The 13283-nt window shown below is 42.2% G+C and overlaps 1 protein-coding gene across 1 annotated transcript in view; it reads left to right on the top strand.

Annotated features, from left to right (window-relative positions):
- Positions 1–13283, top strand: part of csmd3b (CUB and Sushi multiple domains 3b) — a gene marked incomplete at both ends in the record, with an annotated part of 797030 nt that overhangs the window by 647723 nt on the left and 136024 nt on the right. The window contains 4 exon segments of the mRNA XM_080735998.1: positions 6440–6566; positions 10310–10512; positions 11098–11289; positions 12379–12517. Coding sequence (XP_080592124.1) covers positions 6440–6566; positions 10310–10512; positions 11098–11289; positions 12379–12517 — 661 coding nt within the window.

The raw sequence follows: 13283 nt of genomic DNA, 5'->3' as shown, positions 1-13283 counted from the left end.
CCAAATAAATCTCCCGTGTCAGATTGTCACAGTGTGGCCATTAACTTGCTCCAGACGTCTCTGTTTGACAGTCACATTTTAAAGTCATTATCCAAAACAGCATATTTTCTCTATTCTGAAGGTTCGGCACTTCTTCTCCTGCTGACCCAGAGGGAAAAAAAATGGCTCTGTGTTTTTGTTTTTCTCCTCCAGAATTGATTATGCCAGTGCACCGCTCAAACTCAGTCGAAAGGGGACTATTATCCCTCCCACTTTGTCTCATTTGTGATGAGATTACCGTGCATTTTTCCATTCTGTCCTAACCCCTCTCTGTCTCGCTCTCTCTCTCGCTCCCTCTTAATTCAATTCAAAGGAGCTTTATTGGCATGAGCTCAAATATGAAATAAAAACACTCAAAACTCAAATGCATGTACAGTCACTGACTCCATCAGTTTACAGTTTACAGTTTAGGCATTTAGCAGACGCTTTTAATCCAAAGCGACAATAAGCAGATAATACATCACTATAATAAACAAGATAACATGTCAGAACATCAACAACAATATAACAAATGCATATGAATATCAATCTAAAAACAATATAATCAGTAAAGAGAAAAAGGATTCTAAAAAACCTAAAAAAAACAAATGCTAACTAGCTTCCTGTATGGTCATTGAGTGTTTCAGTAGTGCTATGGGTTTAGGTGGAGTCTGAAAAGGTGAGTCTTCAGCGAAAGCTAGCGAGCGAGTGAGTCCGTTGTTCTAAGTGCGACAGGGAGTTTATTCCACAGCTTGGGGGCCAGGAGGGCAAACTATCTCGGACGAGTGGATTCTTCAAAACCAACAGCTAGAATATAACACACATGCACGCACGCACACATGCACGCACAAATCAAATGAAAGAATGACCACATTACCCTCGATCCCAGCTCGTGCGAACTGTATATCGATTGCAAAGAACTAGATCCAAATTACAAAGAATGACATGGGCTTGACCCACAATACCATTGATTCCCTTGGTCTGGGTAGTATGATCTCTCCTCTCACACTATTCAGGAAAGCACATTATTTCCTTCTATCTGCAGTAAACAATGACAGTACAGGCAGAGCCTTTCCAACAGTTCCAGTTCACTGGTTTTCACCATGCGGTCCGGAGGCCCCCAGTGGGTCCTCGAGGGTGTTGCAGGGGGTACCAGCTAAATGGACCCTGTAACTAAGTGTACAAATTGAATCAATAAGGTTTTATTTGTCACCAACTTATACATGAGCAGAGAAATGTTGGGAAAAAATTGTGCAACATCCTAGACATAATAATAAGTAAGTAAGAGAGGAAATTCTAATATAATAAAATATCTATTGTGAGAAATACAGTATAAGGGATCTGCCATTGATTTACAATCTAGATTGGGGTCCCAGAGATAAGATTTATTTTTTCAAATGGGGGTCCGTGGCCTGATGCGTATCAAACCGGGGGTCCTTGAAATGAAGAAGGATGATCAAAGAATGTTTGTGTTGTACTGTGTGGATTATAATCTTGCCCAATGCCTTTCATACTGCACCAGCCTGTTCCTTATTATTATCCCTTTGATTCCGCATGTGCGCCCGCGCACGCACACACACACGCGCACACACACACACACACACACACAGATACAGCGCATCTAACACTGAGCCCATTGTACTGCCTCTATCTCTACGTCTGTGTTGGCTACGCCGCAGCCCTGTCCAATTTTTTACCGTAATTATGTCCTTTGTTCGTCTGAAAAGGACTCACTCACCAATCTGTTCCCTAAAAAGCGTCTCATAATTGAATTTGTCTCGTCTTGACTTGATTTCACAGCAGCTCGTCGCGACCGGCGTGATTTCTTTTTCCCCCGAGTTCGGAGCTTCGGCTGACGGCAAAGCTCTCACTACAGATATGGATATATGATGATGGCGTGAGCTAAGCTATAATGGTGATTTATTTTGCCATGCCGCTTCACCATTGGCACACTGTAAATCACGTCTGTTGAATATTACATTGATAACTCAACCTCTTAATAGTCTGCCTACAGCCGACTCGAAACCTGATCTGACCCTTCCTCGCCAACGCACGCACGCACGCACACACACACACACACACACACACACACACACACACACAGACACACACACACACACACACACACACACACACACACACACACACACACACACACACACACACAGGCACACGCATGCACGCAGCTCACACACAACTCATAATCTACTGCCATTGCCCTCTGAATCATAGATAAACAGTTTTAGAATGTTGGCACAACGTTCCTTCCAAACTGTGTTCCCAGTCACCCCGGCTCTCTGCTCAGTGCTTAGCAATAAAATAAATAAAACACTGCTGTCACGTGCATCATGGTACTTTTGAGTTAGCCACGGCCGTGTGCCCTCAAATCACCTTGAGGAACATGTTCTGATCGGCAAGAAGCAGTGGTGGAAAGTAACTGAGTACATTTACTTTAGATAGATAGATAGATTTATTTATTTTCGTGTCGTGCACCAAAAAGGTGCCCAGCCCACATGGACTTACAGGACACATACATATAAATCACTTCATTGGTACCATACAGGTATACAAAGAAACAAAAAGACTGTTTTTCAAACTGTCCTTCACGCATACAAAACACTTTGTCTTTTTTTTCAAGCTTTACACACACAATCTGCCAAAAAGAAAATACCTTTACTGAAACATAATTCAAGTCTTTCATAATATCCAACCAAAAAAAGTTAACACAAATAGATTACATTTTACCAAATAATCTATGTCTTAATTCATCATATAATGGACAATAAAACAAGAAATGAACCTCATTTTCAATTTCCACCAAATCACACAACAAACAAACTCTGTCCTCCTCAGGAGTCCCAATGAATCTACTTTAATCCTGTTCTTAAGTACAATGTTGAGGTATTTGTTGCGGTATTACTTGAGTATTTCCAAATACTTTTGCTTCTACTCCAGAGGCAAATATTGTACACTTGTCCACTTACTCCACTACAATTATTTGAAATCTTATTTACTAGTTACTTTGTAGATTATGTCTTTCATTACAAAACATGCATTAACCACTTCAGCTTCATTTCGGGCCATTTGAAAATAGACAACATACAATGTTGCGATGCGACTCATTGTGAGCTTGTAGATCTGTATATGTTTATACATTTGAAAACTTGAAATGGGACTTTCTGCATAACGAATACTTTTACTTTTGGTACTTTAAGTACATTTTGATACCAATACTTGTGTGTGTTTCTACATTGCAGTAGTGATACTTTTACTTTAAAAAATGTAGACCTTTTCCTTTTCGCAACTCACTTTTAAAATGTTCCAGTTTTATTCACAGCAGCACCAGAACGACGCTTTGACCTTGCAGTCTTTTTCAAGTTTCTTTTTCACATTCTGATAGGATCATAGACAAACCACCAACTTTTTACAGGGGATTATTTGTTACTTGTCGGTTTGTGGGTCGGCTGTTTTCAATGTTTGGCTCATGTTTAAAAAAATTATATATTTATATTTTGTATTATATTTAGCCCCATAATGGCATGCCCAAAACAGGTACACCGGGTTGAAAGTGGCTCATACACATTGTTTCCCGACTTCACAGATAACGCAACATATTTGCGGTATTTAAAACAGCCGAGAATCGTCGCTGATATGTCACTCAAAGAGTGTGCCTCGGCCGTTCTGCACTGCAGAAACCCAATTTGTCATAATGTGATTCCATACCGGTGTCACTTTTCATTTCTGCTGCTGGCAGCAGCATTGAGCGCCGGTCACAAAGGCTGTGTTTTAATCTCTTGATTGGGAGAGAAAGTTCAAACGAACTGAACGGGGCTCACCTGGTGTGGCTTCTTCAGCCACAACTTCGGCCAAATAGTATGTGTGTAGACCAGGGGTTTTCAAAGTGGGTGACGACGGGGCACCCTGGGGTGCCGTGATGCCAGTCCAGGGGTGCGGCGAGATAATTTGATAATATTTGGAATTCATTAATATCACTACATCAATATCACTTCACTATGTTAGTAAAACAGACCTGATTTGCACTGTACTTGATGAGTTTCTTTTCTATCTACGACAACTCTCTTCACCAAAAATATCAGATCCACAAGCACACAACGCGTCACGTTATGACGCGTTGTGAGCTTGTAGATCAGCTATTTTTGGTGAACCTTCCCCCCAGAATAGGCATGCTGGGGTCCAAGTGGTTAAACGTCAAGTATAATGTTATTTTCAGTCAGTTCTGATGGAAACGGATATTTATCCAACAGGTATGTAAGATGTAAACATGAACAGTGTAATTCAGGGGTGCCGTGGATGAAAAAAAAGTTATTTACAGGGGTGCCCTGAGTCAAAAAAAAAGTTTGAAAACCCCTGGTGTAGAAGACCTCGCGTGGAAAGACACAAAATGGCTGCCGCCATCGGCGCTCAAATGAGAGCTGTTGGATTGCTAACCCAATTTTCCCCTCTCTCTTCCTTAAGCACCTTTCCTCCTTTTTAGCCCCGCTCCAGCACTCCCTGCTATCTGATTCAGTCTAATAAGTCTGTCTCTCTCCTCCAACATCAATAATGAAACAGTCATAAAGCCGCTGGCTTCATGATATTCTCCGACTTTATATTTAAGCCGTTCGGAACGGGTACGCATTATTGCGTATTATTGTTTTATGCTTTAACTATTAAAAAATAGCAGATCTACAAGCTCACAGCGCGGCCGCGAGCTTGTAGATCTGATATTTTTTTAAATCGTGTACATTTGAATTTTGACCCGATTTTGACCCGATTCTATAAGTGTCTTCTAAATCCTTCTAAGGTTTTTTTGAAAAACACATGTTTCTACGTCGGTGGTTCTCAAACTCTCTTTCATGTCAAGGACCCCTAGAATTATATGTATAATCAAAATATTTTGTATCAGGGAGCAAATATTTGAGTTACAAATGTTCACTTTAAAAATGAGATATACAAAGATTTGCACAAATGTTCATGATTTAAAAAAAAATAGCAGATCTACAAGCTCGCAGCGCGGCACTCGGTGCCGCGCTGTGAGCTTGTATGTCTGCTATTTTTCAATAGTGAAAGCATTCAATAATTCTAAGCCTAAATGGATTAAGCAATGGCTGGCTTTGACCCGAGTCAACCCCTCAGTCTTAATATCATATTGCCTCGTATCTTATTACTGTATTATTACTTATCCGCTCGCCTTCGTCCCACTTCTTCATTTCCATTCTTTCCGTCGCGCTCTCTCCTCTCTCCTGCTTGCTTTCCCCCCTCCTCTTCCAACTCCCCAGTGTTAATATCCCTCCTGTTGCTACCGCTATAGAATATTCTAGTGAAGGAGTTGAGGCATCTGGATGGGGGGATGGGGGGGGGGGGGGGGGGGGGGGAAGTAACCACTGGGGGGAAAAGGAAGTTAGGAGGAAGAGGTGAAGATATTAAAGAGGAAGAAGAGAGAGAAAGAGAGAGAAAGATAGTGTGATTATTTCCTGTGATATAATAGGCGCTGTTTCTTCGGGGAGCAACGCTGACTCAGCGCTTTTCGCCTCCCCAGCCCTCTCTCTCTCTCTCTCTCTCTCTCTCTCTCTCTCCTCTTCAATCCATGTGTGTACTTGTGTAAATGTCTGTGTGTGTGTGTGTGTGTGTGTGTGTGTGTGTGTGTGTGTGTGTGTGTGTGTGTGTGTGTGTGTGTGTGTGTGTGTGTGTCTGTGTATGTGTGTGTCTTATTGCGGGGTTGTGTGACTGTGAAGGGACCGCAGAGTTAGATTAGTTCCCGTGCCATTTGTCACCGTGGGCATCGCTTAATCACTATTCATTGGCCGCTGAGGTGTGCTGAGTGGATGTGATTGGCTAGATAAAACACCGCGGCAAGGCAGATAGCGGGGCTGACCTGTCATATATCACACGTGCACTGAAACAAATGCAACACACGCGCGTGCACACACACGCACACACACACACACACACACACACACACACACACACACACACACACACACACACACACACTTGTGTGCATGTATACAAACACGCATCGCTCTGTGTAGATGAATGGTTCGGTTCTCCATGCCTGGTTTAAACTCATGTTGTTGTCATGTCAACATTCCCATAGCCATGCAAATAGGCTGCCTCCCACAGAGAGAGAGAGAGAGAGAGAGAGAGAGAGACAGAGAGAGAGAGAGAAAGAGAGAGAGAGAGAGAGAGAGAGAGAGAGAGAGAGAGAGAGAGAGAGAGAGAGAGAGAGAGAGAGGGCAGACAGTCAGATAGACAGACATACAGACAGATTTGAGAGCAACACAAATGCATATACTGTACATTTTTTAAATCTTATTTGTTTGTATGTTTAAATGTATTATTAACACAATATCCAATCTCCACTCTCATCCCCCAAACATGTGCGTGTGCGCGTGAATGCATGTTGTGTGCCATAATGTAGCGGAGTGTGGCGGTCGTTTTAAAGGAGAGTCCTCAGGGAGGATCCTTTCTCCCGGGTACCCGTTTCCCTACGACAACAACCTGCGCTGCACCTGGACCATCGAGGTGGACTCTGGAAACATTGTGAGGTAAAATAAGCCTCTCTCACTTACTGTTTGAAAGTTATGTGAATCCCACTGCCTTGATCAGCCTTCCAGACGTGTCTACCCCAACAATGCCAGGGGGTTTTGGATATAAATGTTATATTTAAAGCTATACTGTGTAAGTTGCTCAACTAGTGGTCAGTAGCGTTATAGCAAACCGCGGCCGCGTCTGCTTTTTTCGGCCGTTTTTTCGGCCGTTTTTCGGCCGTTTTTCGCCACGGACCAGGCCTTCAGACCACCGCGTCCGCCTCGCCTCGCCGAGACCTATCCATAGAGGTCTTTCGTGTCCCTCTACGAGCCTCGGTTGGGGAGATACATGCTAGACTCCTAGCCCATTGTAAACACTGCAGTGTATTTGGGTCAGTGACGTGACGCCCCAAAAAATGTGTTTTTAAAAAAACTTTAAATTGCAGGCATAAAGGTTATTTACTTTTGTTCTACTCACTCTCAACCTTATGGAAATACATTTTGTTTTTAGATATTTTATTGGAATCAGACTTTATTCAGCAGTTTGTTGTACTTGTGCCTAAAATCGTCATATGGTGTGACATGAAAATAATTGTTCATAAAATGAAAATGGAGTACATCTTTCTTAAGTTACTCACTTTATCAAAGTCCTTTATCATAACTAACCAGTGATCCACTATAGTTTTTTGAAAATTCATTATATCTGTATATTTTTTTCATAATCGACACTCTGTGTGAGGCCCATGTTCATGATCTTACAACATATTTTAAATGTATTCTGTCAAAACTTTCTCTAAAATTACACAAATATTTGTGACTCTTCCTGATAATATTCTCTATGTAATCCATAAACATTTTTTTGGTTTAATCATTAATAAAGGTATGATTTCTCACTATTTGGAATGTCACACCAAATGATTTAGTGTCACACCGTATGATCATATCTTCATGTGTCAAAGCAAACTGTGTTTTAACCTACCTATTAGTGAGTACTGAACTTTACTGATTGATTAAACAATTACCCAGGATAACATGGCCTTAATATTTCTGAACAGGATATTATTGTAGGGCTTTAACATGGGATAAGAAAGAATTGTAGTAGTAGATGGATGATGAGGATGTGCACAGGAATGCTACGCACACCTAAGTCTTCTGCCGGCCCACGGCAGAAGGATCCTAAAGGGACAATAAGGCGCATAGCCACACTTGGAGCCAAGGCATTGAAGGCAACATTTTATTAACACCAATTAGTGGAAACAGAACTCAGCATTCAGGTAAATTGCTTTTTTCCGAAGTCTCCTGAACTTGAACACAGCATTTTTTTGTGTTGAACAAATATAATTAGGAATCATGACATTACACCACATCTCCACTAGCTAAAGAGTGCTGGGTTGCGCAACTCCGAAAATAGCTGATCTACAAGCTCTCGCAGCACAACGTGTTGAGAGCTTGTAGATCAGCTATTTTCGCTAGTTTTGTCTCGGGTCCTACCTTAACACTGTCCACTGTCCAGTCCAGTGAGTGAAAGTACAAAAGTATTAGATCAGATTAGATTATACATTTAGACTGTATTGTACATCAGCCAGTCGTATTTGGTGAGGGTAGCAAACCGGCTGCCTTGTTGCGGTTCTGCTATGCCACAGACAACCTCCTGCTCTTCGTAGAAAATGCAGTCTCGCCCCTTTGGCTCCTCTCTCCTTGCTGGGTCATTGTTTAGTTTCTCCCTGTACTTTCTCGTTCTCTCAGCACTTGTCATTTTCCAGCTGACAAAAGAAAATGGAATGTATAGTTTAAGACAAAGAGAAAATATTGTTTAGATTGAAACAATATGTTAAGGTTTCTGTGAAGGGGTTTCTGCTCTGTCTGATGAATTTGAAGTATCACTGAATGAAGCTAAATTACATTTTATGTAAAAATGTTTAAAACAAATGTTTAAATGTACAAAAGAAACATGGAACTTTGTTATTTGTTGTTATATCTGTAGTTAAATACAGTATAAATCATATGGTGTGACAGTCAAGTCATATGGTGTGACAAGCAGACATGTCACACCATATGATTAAGTGTCACACCATATTACTGTTTTCTCCATTTAGGTTTACCTTGAGGCTACTATGTACACATTAGCATGCTAACAACATGCTAGCTATAACAAAGCAGCCTAGATCTACATGGAAATATGACCAAAACTTCAAATAACGTAAGCTTTTTTTAAAGAAAAGGTGTCACACCAAAAGACATCCAGAATGGTGAGTTTGTCAACGTTTCAACAAGATGGCATTTCATGAAAATGTTAAAATCATAACTCACCTCAGACACCTGTCTTGCAGTTGTGCTGGGAGTGCTGAATAGCCTTACAGAAGAAGGACCTCTCTAGCCAATAGGTGTCCAAATAATTGCCTGTTTAATTTTTCCAAACTAGTGTCACACCAAATGATTTTGGGTTGGGGGACAAAATGTTTTTGATCAGAAATGACTGAAAACATTATGCTTTGACTTTGAAAAGATATAGGCTCAAAATAGACATTTTTTTTAGCCTAAATTCATTTTCAAATGATTTTTAGCAATTCTTTTTCTTAGTTTTATTCAAGTTCCCACTTTGAGAAACAGGTCAGGACAGTCACACCATATGAGTTTTGCCATGTTTGGTTGAAGATTCTGAAGAAATGAGGAAAGAAATGTTTTAATCTTGAGTAAGTTCACATAAAGCTTAAGGTCCTGCACAATATTCAGAAGGTTTTTGACAAATATATTTTTTATTTATACATGTTTGACACCGAGGACAGCAAAAACGTTACGTCACGTCACCCACCCATTTCCTGAAGAGCTCGGCAGTGTATGATCTGGGCTTTGATTGGCCGGTAGGGAGACACGTGTACAGAATGATGCATATGACGTAATTTTGCCAGGAAAAACAGCCCCGGCCACGGCCACCAGGGCTCAGTAGAACACATATAAAGAAAAGGCTTTGGGAGCTGAAATGAACAGAGTGGGTGTTCTAAAACTTTAGAGATTTAATAATTAGGACAATTTTAAGATTTGTTTTATTAAAAAAGTTACATAGTATAGCTTTAAAATGTGAATCAGTTTAAGTTTAATTCATCTGGTTTGGAAAACTAACTTTTGCTATCCTTAATTTAGTGAAACAACACCAGTAAGACTTCCTAATCGGGGGATAAGCGACCGTCAAGTCGCGTACACAAACTTTAGAAGGCAATCGTAGCCAATCAGGAGGGAATCTGGGAAATGGGACAGATCCATGTTGATGACATGACTTTAGAGATACTGTGTACCACTTTGCATGATTTTAGGGCAAACTCTGTAGGAGCAGTGTCCAGAAATGTGCCTGATGGTGGGAAGAGGGCCATGTGAGAAATCAGGGGTTGTGATTTGCCATCCAAGGAGTGTGTGTGCAAAGTTTGGCATGGATAGTAGGGGCAACGGTGGCGGAGATAAGAATAGGGACAAAAGTGTTATGTGATGTGATGTGACGTGACGTGACGTGACGTGACGTGACGTGACGTGACGTGACGTGACGTGACGTGACGTGACGTGACGTGACGTGACGCGACGTGACGTGACGGACATACTGACTGATGGACGGAGGGACAGCTGGTGGAGGTTTTGATAGTAACTGCGACCTAACGGTCGCAATTATGAATTGCTGTGGTTGCTATATGGACCATGTGTCTTTAATAATGTTTGATTGATTAATATCAATACAACTAAAAAATCGCCTTTCTCGTGGTGGTGAATTACAGTCTCCAGTTCTTGGCGTTCGACACCGAGGCCAGCCATGACATGCTGAAGGTCTGGGACGGCCCAGCGGAGAACGAGATGTCCTTGTCGGAGCTCAGTGGCTCTCTGCTGCCCGAGGGACTCCACTCTACACTCAACACCGTCACCATCCAGTTTGAGACTGACTTCTACATCAGCAAGTCTGGGTTCGCTATTCAGTTTTCCAGTAAGTAACTGTAAGGATTATAAACAACAATGCTAAAATAAATTGTACTATAACAGTAAGCCTGACCCCGAATAGTCGACTAATCGATCGAGGGAGTCTTAGTCGACTACCAATCTCTTAAGTTGAATGATGAGAGATTGGCCTAATTTGTTAACAAATAAAAAGGATATCTATCATGCCAAGCAAGTATACTGTATGTTAAGCACCCCCCACAGCCTAAATGGAACGATCCTCTATTGCATACCATTTTTTATTTCATGCAGTTAGACTGATTGGTCTGATTCACTGCCAATCTCATCAAATCATGCAAATCTTCCTGTGGTTGTTTATAGTCAACTGACAGTCAACTATACTGTAGGCAATATTTGGCCAATCAGATTTGACTATACAAATCCTTAGTCGGGGACAGGCCTAGGTCAAAGTAGCCCGATATACAACAACCACAACCCTGTTCTCTTGTTGACGTATGTAAACAACCTTGAGGCTACTTTCTTGTATAGGCTATTTGTATGGCACTAAAACCTATGTTTTTTTTACAAGAACAGGTTCAATATTCTGTCTCCTCTGCTCTCCTCCGCCCTACAGGTTCAGTAGCCACAGCGTGTCGGGATCCCGGAGTGCCCATGAATGGCAGCCGTAGTGGAGACGGCCGTGAGCCGGGGGATTCGGTGTCTTTTCAGTGTGACCCAGGCTACGAGCTCCAGGGAGACGATAAGATCACCTGTATACAGGTGGATAATAGATACTACTGGCAGCCCAGCCCGCCCGTCTGCATAGGTGAGTGACAGATCAACCCCATGAACCCTAGCATCCCTGGTCTGGGGCCAACATTCAGTGGAAATAGCAGATCTGTGTACATTGTAATGCGGCTGCTGTATTTTATATGAGATTTGGTATGTAGACTCTACACTGTAGAGCAGGGGTCTTCAACAGGGGGTCTGGGACCCCTAGGGGGTCCTCAGAGTTACTACAGGGGGTCCTCCAAATCTTCCAATCCTTTTTATATTAACAACGTGAACCCTAGTGTTCATATTCAGAGAACTTTAGCCAAAAATAGCGGATCTACAAGCTCACAACGCCTTGCGCTGCGAGGCGTTGTGAGCTTGTAGATCGGCTATTTTCGACAAAGATCTTTGGTCTAGAGGGAGAAAAGAGCAGACTAAGTACAGAGTGAAAGGTCAAGTTTATTAAGCATTGACGGTTCAAGTGGTTAAATATCTCAAAACACAAATTGACATGAATCCAAAATACACTGATGATTGACTGATGATCTATGAACAGGTTGTGGGGGCCCCTGCTTCATCTCTCTCTCAACAAAGGGGTCCTTGGCCTGAAAACGTTGAAGACCCCTGCTGTAGAGAGTAACACTAGTGTACTTAGTAGTATAGAGCTCTGGCGGACCACGGTCAACCAAGAATATAGGATTTAAGTGGTTATTTCTGCTACCATCAACACAGCCAAAGCACCCTGGAGCAACGGTATGTTCCAAACTGCCCTAGAGGTAGGTACTACAGTAGTACCAGTATTAGTACTGGTACTAGTACTAATTAGATTTAGATTGAGTACTTTATTATTTAACCAGATTGTTAACAGTACAAGCGGAATGTAGAGGTGGTAAAATAATCGGTTACTCTAAAACTTTAAAAAAGATGGACATATTCTTATGTGAAAGACATCATTTGTACACTCCATCCCAAAGGCAAAAGCAAGTTGCATGGAGATACAATGCTATACAAATGCACCAATCCTTACAGAACGTGAACATTTTCATGTTCTCCATCACCTGTTCTTATCACTGACTATATTTCAAAAAACAGTAAAGCATCATGTCTTCTTTTGTGCTCTCTTGTGTGTCCGTCCCTGCAGCTCCTTGTGGAGGGAACCTAACTGGCTCCAATGGGTTTATATTGTCTCCAAACTTCCCCCACCCCTACCCGCACTCCAAGGACTGTGATTGGCTCATCGCTGTCAACTCTGACTACGTCCTATCGTTGGCCTTCATCAGGTGAACAGCTTCGACGGAGTTAGCTAAAACCAGAGCCATCTATTGGAGAGTTGCGCCCATTGCGGGGGCAGAAAACAGTGCCGGTCACGCAGTTTATGTAACTCGAAATAGTGACAAACGCCCATAGACTCCAATGCATTCCGTAAACTTCCTGGTTCAACACTTTGTCACTATTCGCCAATAGAAGCCTAAAGTGTGTAGAAGAAGTCAATGGAGGTGACGCAACTCTCCTTAAATGGCTCTGGTTAAAACCACATCAACAGAACATGTTGAAAATCCATTTGCTCATCCAACGAAGCGCTCGCATAACATAAAATCTTTGCTTGACAAGGTGCTTGATTATGCCAAATTCACACCCAGCCGCACGGTAGCAATTTCTGCTTGTAAATGTTTCTGCTAAATAGGTGTGTCTAAAGCATCTGAGACACCCACTAAGCAGGCGACGTGAAAGGTTGGGATACTGAGTGAAAACAATAATTACAAACATTGAAAAACTATTAAGGGGGTTCCACACTACGCGCGGTCACCGCCTCCTAGCAATTCATTTTCAATGGGAGGCGGGCGGCTTTTTCAGCCATGCAGCAAAGTTTTGGGGCGGCGAGGCGAGCGGGCGTGGTCCCGTGAAATCCCCCGCGAGCGTGCTCGTTTGTGCATGCGTACGCGGGCGGTGAGAGATGGATTGTGTTCATCTTTGTGAAATACCGCGCGGCGTTTACTCACTGAGCGAGTGTGTTTTTGTCTCACCGCGGTGCGGCCACCGCTGATC

This window comes from Nannobrachium achirus (genome assembly GCF_963921795.1).
Source record: "Nannobrachium achirus genome assembly, chromosome: 10".
Classification (NCBI taxonomy): domain Eukaryota; kingdom Metazoa; phylum Chordata; class Actinopteri; order Myctophiformes; family Myctophidae; genus Nannobrachium; species Nannobrachium achirus.
Note: the sequence above shows the minus strand (reverse complement) of the source record. Positions and strands in the feature narration are given on the sequence as shown.